Source organism: Nymphaea colorata, chromosome 14, assembly GCF_008831285.2.
Source record: "Nymphaea colorata isolate Beijing-Zhang1983 chromosome 14, ASM883128v2, whole genome shotgun sequence".
Taxonomy (NCBI): Eukaryota; Viridiplantae; Streptophyta; class Magnoliopsida; order Nymphaeales; family Nymphaeaceae; genus Nymphaea; species Nymphaea colorata.
In genome coordinates, this window is record NC_045151.1 from 10,437,956 (window position 1) to 10,448,420 (window position 10,465).

At 38.8% G+C, this 10,465-nt stretch overlaps 1 protein-coding gene across 1 annotated transcript; it reads right to left on the reverse strand.

Annotated features, from left to right (window-relative positions):
• Positions 1-670: 670 nt before the first annotated feature.
• On the reverse strand, positions 671-5,078 carry LOC116267481 (ATP-dependent helicase hrq1-like). The gene is made up of 11 exons (XM_031649211.2): positions 4,954-5,078; positions 4,705-4,864; positions 4,109-4,285; positions 3,903-4,019; positions 2,981-3,136; positions 2,336-2,503; positions 2,113-2,225; positions 1,695-1,818; positions 1,255-1,350; positions 1,086-1,148; positions 671-1,008 (listed from the first exon to the last, which is right to left on the reverse strand). The coding sequence occupies exons 1-11, from the start codon at positions 5,070-5,072 to the stop codon at positions 973-975; spliced, it is 1,329 nt and encodes a 442-aa protein (XP_031505071.2). The 5' UTR covers positions 5,073-5,078; the 3' UTR covers positions 671-972.
• Positions 5,079-10,465: the final 5,387 nt, after the last annotated feature.

A 10,465-nucleotide genomic window follows, 5' to 3' on the forward strand; every position in this document is an offset into this window, starting at 1 on the left:
CTTTATTTATTGACAACAAAATGGGCAACTTGAAAAAATGCAAGTGCGTGTGCAAAATTTAGGATGTCCGATACAACAACCTGTTCAAGGTTTAGATCATCACACTCCGGGAACAGCCTGAACTTCATTTACACTGTGGGGTTCGAGTTAATGAACACAACTTTCAGGAGCAGTCCTCGTTTTTAGTCTTCTAAATTTTGATCCATGTGAGGGCTTGTGAAATTTGTCTGGATAATTATTGTCAATTTAAAATCGACTTTTCCTTTGTATGATATTCTTTGGCACTGATTACAAGAAAATTTTGAACAAAACTAATTTTGGAGGGGGAAAAAATGTGGCAATCAATTAAATTATTTACAGAATTCCCTACAAAAGTACCATGATAATTCTTCAATAGTAACATTGTTTCTCCCCCTCTCGATACACCTTTTTCTAACTGATTAGTATGTGAGAAGTAATAAATATATATGCCTAGACAGTGCCATGATAATTAAAATCCTGAATTTTTAGACAAACCATAACAAAAATTCTTCGAACAAACCCTGGCGACCATGTGGAGACGCTTGTGAGCTAGTCTTTGTAAAGTTACTACTCCGTAATTGAAGCCCACAATCACAAATGTCCGCGAGCCACAGGCATACGTGTATGCATGTACCTAAACCGAGAAAAAGAGGTTCAAGATTATATTTGTGTGGAATAAATTGTTAATCTCCCCCCAAGTACATTCAGATGTCAATTACTCCATGAACTAATTGCATTTCCTGCTAGCAAAAGCGTATGACGAGTACAACATCTTTGCTATCTGATGGTGCTAATAACTTCTTGATTTACTATCCTCCACCTCGTAATCTATATTGCAAGATGTCTTTACACCAGCTCCAGTCACTTGAATGTGTCAGTGTTACGCCAGAACCACATTCTAGCAGCCACTTGGTACTATGGTCGTGGAGATGTTTCAGTTCCTTCTCCACTTCATGTTGCCTTTAAATTTTCCGACTCAATGACACCCTGCAGGGTATACCATAAAAACATAATGTACATCCAAAGATACAACATATATTAACTTTAAAGCAAGGGAAGCTTACCTCAAGAACTAAAATGGCAGCAGTCTTGCTCAGAACTTCATTATACTCGGAACAAGAAAAATTCTGTAATAATTTTTGAAATGCTAAGGGTGCTCTTGCAAAAAAAAAATTAATAACAACAATAATAATAAAATCCACATTGAAGATGGTACAGAATGCCTAAACAGACCTGCACACAGTTTGGACAGCCTTTATCTCCCAAGCAGCTACATGATCTAATAAGTTCCAATGAAGCAATTAAAAGGTCTCCAAATAGTGGTTGTACCTGTAACGTAAGTTCCATCGTAGTAGTCATAAGGCTTCCACAGGTACAACTACACATTACAGACATATCCATATAGGTACATCATATATATGTTCATAATTCTATTTTTGTTTCTCTTATACATATCATCTGTTTTGCATTTTCTTAATTTTCTCTGCATGTTTTATTAGTGGCACTTTGATTATCACTGAAAGTCAAGAAGATGTTGGAGCTAGCCAATGGCCAGTCAAACTTGCCTTTAGGTTAGTTGATTGTGTAGGTGTATAGAGTCATGGTACAATATGCCTCCTTTAACTTGTACGTACTTTTTTGAGCTTATTGTGATCAATACAAGTATCACCCACCTGTGCTGAAATACCAACTCCACCAGGTTGCTGGTCATACAAGAGTAGTCTTGCTGGAAAATAACGAGATTCATGTGGATTTGCACACTCTGTCCCCAAGTCTGAAGAATTTGACATTATACACCTACCAAAGTATCCCCAAATGAAAAAAAATATTATAATACGCCATGTATCAGAATCAAGAAAGCTTCTAACAAGAGGATGTTCTCAACTTGTGGAAGCCAAGAGCAGCTCGAGTGGCAATATAATCATAGTAATGCATATTCAAAACCATCACAAACAAGAGTCCCAACTTCACCTTCAAGAATTCCAAGAAAGAATCCTCTTAAGGTATCAAGGTCATAAACTAACTGATCAAGCAAAATGGCTTCATTTGAAAACTCCAAAGGCGCAATAGAAATTAAAATTCTCTACTTACAAAGGTACCAAATTAAGTATTGCATGAGAAGCAGCATGAAGCCCTGTGCGTAATGGAAGATTCTGAGCTTCCACCTTTATTTTGGTTGGTTCAGGAACACGAATCCAAACAGCCTGTTTCACATAATAACATGAGAAGGTTGTAAGCATGGATATGAAAAATGTAAATGAAGATTATGCCATAAGAAACATCAGAAAAACAATAGAGCTGCTTTTTTGCAGACCTGAGATTCATAAGAATATTCTGGTAGAAATAGATCAACTTTGTCAAAGATCTTGTTAGTTCTTCTCCAAATTTTATAGAAGCCAAACCATTTGGTTGTTACTTTACATGCAGTCACCCGAGCTGTTGTTCTCTGATAGTTCATTCCAGTCATCTTAGCAGGATATGCCTGGACAACACAATCTCAAATGCTGGATGATACCATGACTTGAGAAGTTTGAAGTATTGGTATCGTAACATTCTACATTAGACACTTGGAACATTTTCACTGAAAGCCACAACTTCAATAACCATACTACTGAAGATTGGATCTTTCAGACCATATAACTGCACATGAGATATAATCAAACAAGCAGCATAAATTAAACCCAAGAAGAAGAATGAATATTTGATCCATGTAAATTACTCTAAAGGAGGTTAGTTAACTTGGTCATTTTTACTTCCAACTAATAACTAATTCTACAAAATTCCTGTTTAGATATATACAGATACTTTTAAACAATGTCACAAGTTCAAGATCAAGGCCTACATATTCACCATTCAAGATACGAATCTCCTCCAACTAATAACTAATTCAAAAAACTTCCTGTTTAGATATATACAGATAATTATCAGACAAGCTTACAAGTTCAAGATTGAGGCTTACATATTCACCACCAAAAACATGAATATCAGTATAATCACGTGTTTTTGTGTAGTACTTCAAATCCACTTTTCTACACATAGCAATCTTTGCAGATAAATCTATCACTCTAACCAGGTAAGATTTCCCTTGTTGCATATAGACAGCACCTTCATAAACCTGAAAGATGAACACAAAGAAGGAATGAGTAATTGAATTTTATTTGCAGTACGCAGTAGACAGTGCTTCCTCACTAACTTTAACAAGGTGGAAATTTTTGAAGTTTGAACTCCAATTGACAATGCAAATAATGTATACCCACGGGTAATATCTCCGGTTGAGTATTTTTCACATGATGTGACCATGAAGTTATGATTCAGGTGCTTCATTACTAACTTCCATCTGGTGGAACATCTAGTTGGAGGAAAGAAATCTCACAAAGCACCCCATATACAAACTCCAGTTGAGAATGCAAACGGGTCGCTAAAGAAGGAGTAATATGACAGTACGATAATGAGTAACACTGCATGGCAGCAACTCAGTTAACATAAAACATTGACATTATTCGGAAAAGAAAGACCATATCCTATCAAAAACATACTTATTCTCCTGTTTTGGAGAAAAACTAGATAAATTTGTGATCCTTTCTTTATAGAATACTAATATATAAAGCTGGGAACTTCCTCAACAAGGTCACATTAAAGGACAGATAACAGATTCACAACCAAAAGAGACTCACAAAGTTGACATCTAACTAAAAAAGAAAAAGTATCACTAATGCAGCAGGAAAAAAGAAATGTTTTCTTCAAAGGCAACATTTCTGAAGAATTCTCATTATATACATCTAGAAAATGCATACACATGCGTGCAAACAAAAGCACTACCACACTAAAAAAGAACAAAAACGACTTTGCTACTTTGCAAATCATAACAGGCAATGTACAACCTGAAAGAAGGCTTTGCTTTCTTCAATCTCCTCGATCACAGCACTTGTAGTCTCGTCGATTACTTGATACTTATCATTTTCTGTTGAATGGATGCCAATTGGATGTGAAGGGATTTTCTACCAAGGAATCAAAAAGCAATGGCTATCATCAGGGATGAATGCTGAGCTTTAGTGATAAAATAAGCATGCACAATGAGGAAGCATACCTCACGCCCTACATAAACCCATGTTCTGACAGAGGTAATGCATGATTCATGACCTAAGTTCCCTTTAGTCCTGAGGGTTGTTATTGTATCCTCTAGCCTGGAACCAAAGTATTTGGCATCAAGTTGCAAAGACAATGGATGCTCAAAAGCAGCACAAGTAATATGTTGCTCTAAAATCTGCAAACCCAAAATAAACATTAGCCTTTTAATATGCCTCCAGTTTCTTTCTGATCTGATCTACAGGTCCAGTACACAAATGAGAAGAATCATGTGCCCCCTTCAGGAAAATTTTCTTGCACTTAACAGTAGATTCCCTGTTGTAGAGAAAGGAGTTGTCTGTAAACTAGGAAGATGACGCCAAACCCAGTGGCAAAGTTGTATGTCCCATTTTTTATGGTGTTCTTTTAACAGTCAAAAGAAACTTCTTTCCAATAATTTTAACCTTGAAATTATTGTGTTTTATGTTGCGTGAAGGAAAGACACAAGGTCCCTGTTTTCCTTAATATTTTATCCATATTTAGCAATCACATGACCCTAACGAAGATGTCTACGGATGAACATGCAAAAGAAAGACAAGTCTCAGTTTAAAAAGGAACCTGCTTGTTGTGAACATCAATTTGACAATTCTCAATAGACCTTCCAAAAAGTTTCTGCGGAAATTTCATGAAATACTGATCCAGAGGTCCTTCAAATGCAATGTATATAGACAATGATGCATTTTCCCTTCTTCCAGACCGCCCAGCTTGCTGCCACAAGCTGTATTGTGAAGAAAACATTAGCTAAAGCTGCATAACTTCTGTAACTTGTAGCAATATGAAAAGCATTTATACAAATGACAAACACACCTAGCAACACTACCAGGAAATCCTAGATGTAGCGTAGCATCAATATGGCCAACGTCAATCCCTAGTTCAAGTGCATTCGTTGCAGTAACCCCCAAAAGCTTCCCACCAAAGAAATCCATCTCTATTTTTCTTCGTTCCTATTCAACATGTAACCAAGCAAACAAACCACATGTCAAGCTGGTGGACCATGTCACCATCATTTCAAACATGTGAATATGCTCACTGTAAATGGCATCTTACATGCATATCATCGCTATGCATATCAAAGTAAAGTACGTTCATTAATGCTGAGCACTTATATACTCATATAGGTAATATTACAGTGTCAGTTCTAGTAGATACAGCTCGTGGTGTTGGATGTTTCCAACCAAATATCACATGCACGATCAAATGATGAAGAAAATAAGAAACCACTCTCAGATGTTAATAGAGTTAAAAATGATGAAAGACTCATACAAGGCTAATCCCGGTACTCAACTATCTGGTCATGTTTGTTCAATTGTCAGAAATATCATTCTCAGCCTCAGGTTCACACAGCGAGACTTTTTCTTGGGAATCCAGAAATGGAAAAACGTGAAGAACTATGAACTTTCGAGCTTTTTTAACTAATTTTCTTACAAAAAAATTGATAAGGATCTAGAAAAGTCATAAAATGACAAAAAATAAAATATACTAAAAATACTTTTAAGGAACAAAGTCTCACATAAATGTTGTGAGATTGTACCAACATTTTATTTTTGGTGATATCTTCATAATATGGTGATAAACTCCCTTCTTTGTTTCACTTTCTTTTGCCAACATTATCATAATGTTTTGAAAACATCACTAATATCTGCGACAAGGCTTTACCAACCCTTCTACTCCACTACCATTTTTCTACTTTTTACAACAACTAGTACAAGTTATGGAGATCATGCCTGCTGATGAGATGACCTACTCAGTGCCTAAGCATATGCTATCTACTCATCTTCTCACACCCCATAATGTTTTGGGGTGCACCTAATTATAATAGTTAACGTTTTGTCCTGCATAAAGATAAAGCAACTAGCTATATTTCATTAACGACAATCATACTCACTTGATTTTACTTCAAAGAATCAAACTACTGTTTTCAATTTTTTTGTGTGCTTTGCCACCCAAATAGCCACTCATTAGTCATTACTGCAGTTTTATTTTGTCAGGTGATAAAATTCTCTCCTTTCTGAAACTAAAATTAGGTCTTCAGCAGTTTGCAAAAAGTAATCCTTGATGCAACAAAAACTTTAACCATATAGCAAAGAAAATGCTTCCAAATGTATGACTTCAGCCTAATAAACATTGCATATACATGCAATTGATAAAACAAAATGTGCATCAGAAGATAAGATGAAAAACCTCTGCAATATATCCAGCACGATAAGTCTTCCCCTCCTTCTGCCGGGCGACAGGAGGGCGCGGGGAAAGGGGGTCGTGAGGGGGGGGGGGGGGGGTGGTTGGGGGTGGGGAAGGGGGTCGGGAGGGCAGGCCGGGCTGGGCCGGGTCCGGGTCGGGCCCGGCTGAGCGGCCTGACAGGCCGGCCCTTACCCGGCCGGGCTGGCTCGTCCCGGCCCGGCCCAATGCTCAGGCCTACTCAATGTCATCACCTATGTCACATAGGTATGGGTACGGGTGCCGGTGCTGGTACGGGTACGGACCATTTTTAAAAAACTTGGGTATGGGAGTACGGCCGTACACACACATTCACATATACATATATATGTTAAAAAATTTCAAACAGAATAATATATTCGCACATATATATATCCAAAATTACAAACAAAATAACATATTGTCATATTCATAAATCATAATCTAAAATTTATCAGTCATTCCAACTTATGTTTGAAAAGCACTTAGCAAAAGAGCTGCAACACAGAACCAATAGAAACAGGGATCATTCTAAATAGACGAATCCTCTCACGAAACGATATATCATATATCACAACAATAACTAGGGAAGACACAGAGATGCAAAATCTGCAAGAGGAGACTCAAACATGTCTCAACATGAAAGTTGTTTGACCTCTTAATCAGAAAACGACTATCAATTAGCCAAACAACGGATACTAAAATCGATAATAAACACAAAAACAAAAACTAGAACCGTCTGCAACAAATGTACAAAAAATTATAATGAGGAACAAAAATAGAAAGTAAAATCATAATGAGGAACAAAAGGAACAGAAAAAACAGACGCCCTGCGCTGTCTGCCATCGCCGACGGCGAACGTAGGGGAGGGAAAGGTGGTCAGGAGGGCGGGTCGGGCCCGGGCCGGGCTAAGCAGCCCGACAAGCTGGATTGGGCTGGTCCGTCCCGGCCCGGCCCAATGCCCAGGCCTACTCAATGTCATCACCTATGTCACATAGGTACGGGTACGGGTGCCAATGCTGATACGGGTACGAACCATTTTTAAAAAACTTGGGTACGGGAGTACGGCCGTAAACACACATTCACATATACATATATATGTTAAAAAATTTCAAACAGAATAACATATTCGCACATATATATATCCAAAATTACAAACAGAATAACATATTATCATATTCATAAATCATAATCCAAAATTTATCAGTCATTCCAAATTATGTTTGAAAAGCACCTAGCAAAAGAGCTGCAACACAGAACCAATAGAAAATCCTCTCACGAAACGATATATCATATATCATAACAATAACTAGGGAAGACGCAGAGATGCAAAATCTGCAAGAGGAGACTCAAACATGTCTCAACGTGAAAGTTGTTTGACCTTTTCATCAGAAAACGACCATCAATTAGCCAAACAACGGATACTAAAATCGATAATAGACATAAAAACAAAAACTAGAACCGTTTGCAACAAATGTACAAAAAATTATAATGAGGAACAAAAATAGAAACTAAAATCATAATGAGGAACAAAGGGAACAGAAAAAACAGATGCGCTGCGCCGTCTGCCATCGCCGGCGGCGAACGCAGGGGAGGGACAGGCGGTCGGGAGGGCGACGGGAGGAGGGGGGAGGGGGAAGGGGGTCGAGAAGGTGACGGGAGGGGGTAGGGGTTCGGGAGGGCGGGGGGAAAGGCGGTCGATGACGGGGAAAGGCGGTCGGGAGGGCGGGTTGGGCCCGGGCCGGGCTGAGCGGCCTGACAGGCCGGATCGGGCCGGCCCTTACCCGGCCGGGCTGGCCATTACCCGGCCGGGCTGGCCTGTCCCGGCCCGGCCCAATGCCCAGGCCTACTCAATGTCATCACCTATGTCACATAGGTACGGGTACGGGTGCCGGTGCTGGTACGTGTACAGACCATTTTTAAAAAACTTGGGTACGGGAGTACGGCCGTACACACACATTCACATATACATATATATGTTAAAAAATTTCAAACAGAATAACATATTCACACATATATATATCCAAAATTACAAACAGAATAACATATTGTCATATTCATAAATCATAATCCAAAATTTATCAGTCATTCCAACTTATGTTTGAAAAGCTCCTAGCAAAAGAGCTACAACACAAAACCAATAGAAACAGGGATCATTCTAAATAGACGAATCCTCTCACAAAACGATATATCATATATCACAACAATAACTAGGGAAGACACGGAGATGCAAAATCTGCAAGAGGAGACTCAAACATGTCTCAACATGAAAGTTGTTTGACCTCTTAATCAGAAAACGACCATCAATTAGCCAAACAACGGATACTAAAATCGATAATAGACACAAAAACAAAAACTAGAACCGTCTGCAACAAATGTACAAAAAATTATAATGAGGAACAAAAATAGAAACTAAAATCATAATGAGGAACAAAGGGAACAGAAAAAACAGACGCCCTGCACCGTCTGCCATTGCCGGCGGCGAACGCAGGGGTGGAGCCGATGAAAAACCAAAAAAAAAATGACAAAAGAAAAAAAATACCGTCGCCGTTCGGTCGTTGCCGTCGCCGCCCATGCCTTCGTTGCCGGAGGTCGTTCGGTGAGAGGTGAGAAGTGAACAAACGAAAAGTCGACAAAAGTTTTTGGTGCTTGAATTTATTACACGGTCAACGCACACGAGGCCGTATCTGTCTTTTTTTGGACACAAGTCAAATTTGGCCAAGTCCAAATACGTCCTTTTTTAATTTTAATAGTTAATTTGATTTTACAAGAATATTAACTACAACATAGAATCCTAGGAGACTCTTCACATGTTACAAGGACATTAAATATCTTAACACATTTTACAAGGATGTGGAATCCTAAGAGACTCATTTTCAACGTGCTGGTGAAGGATTTATAGTTTAACACCCTCCCTCGAGTTGTGCATGGTTTTGCACCATGTACAACTTGCCTTTTAGAAACTAGAATCGTTGCTTTGTTAATCCTTTTGTAAATAAGTCTGCAACTTGTTCATCTGTACGAACATAAATAGGTTGAATCTCATTGTCTTCCACCTTTTGTCTAACAAAGTGTTGATCAATCTCAATGTGCTTTGTTTGACCATATTGTATGGAATTAAAGGCAATGTTAATAGTGCTTTGATTATCGCACATTAACATTGACGTTTTAATCTTTTCTCCAATGTCTTCTAGCAAATGTCTAACCCATATAACTTCAGCAGCACCCACAGCCATGCATCTGTATTCAGCTTCAGTGCTGGATCTTGCTACTGCCTTTTGCTTTCGACAACTCCAAGACACAAGATTACATCCAATGAAAATACAAAAACCAAAAATGGACTTTCTTTGATCGGGATCTCCAGCCCAATCTGCATCTGTGAATGTCATAAGTTGATGTCCAATAGTTATATTTTCACTATTACCATAAACTAAGCCATCTCCTGCTGTCCCTTTAAGATATCTTAATATTCTTTTGACAGTATCCATGTGAGTATCTCTAGGTGCATGCATAAATTGAGATATTTGATTCACAACATATTTAATATCTGGTCTAGTAAATGTAAGATATTGAAGTGCCCCAACAATACTTCGATATTGCGTAGCATCTTCATATAACTCCCCATCATGAGCACTTAGTTTTTGATTTATAACACTAAGAGTTCCAACAAGCTTACATTCAGACATACTTGACTTTTTCAGCAGATCCAACGTGTATTTCTGTTGCGTCTGCGCAATGCCCGCCTGTTCACACACCTTGGCGAACTCGAGAAAGAGGAACTTGCCTCCCCGATCGGTCCTGAGCGTCTTGATGCAACACCTGCACGCGTTCTCGGCTAGCGCTTTGATCCTCATGAATGTTGAGCATGCCTGGTCTTTATTTCTGAGCACGTACAACCATATCCATCGAGAGAACTCATCAATGATTAACAAGAAATAACTACTACTAGCAGGAGTGGGTGGTGTGATCAAACCACAAAGATCAGCATGCACGAGTTAGAGGGCTCCTTCGCTTGATAGTTGGCTGCCGATGGGAACGGCTGTCTCGTCTGCTTTGCCACCAAGCACTCCCGACATAACTGAGCGGGGTGAGAGATCGGTGGTATCTCAGTTGCCATCTTCTTGTT

Excerpts from the sequence above, each read along its gene's own strand:
- LOC116267481 (XM_031649211.2), bottom strand. The coding sequence starts at position 5,072 with ATGGATTTCTTTGGTGGGAAGCTTTTGGGGGTTACTGCAACGAATGCA. Across the intron at positions 4,020-4,108 it reads GGGTTTATGTAGGGCGTGAG|AAAATCCCTTCACATCCAAT; the intron begins GTATGCTTCCTC and ends ATTCCTTGGTAG. Across the intron at positions 2,226-2,335 it reads AATATTCTTATGAATCTCAG|GCTGTTTGGATTCGTGTTCC; the intron begins GTCTGCAAAAAA and ends TATGTGAAACAG.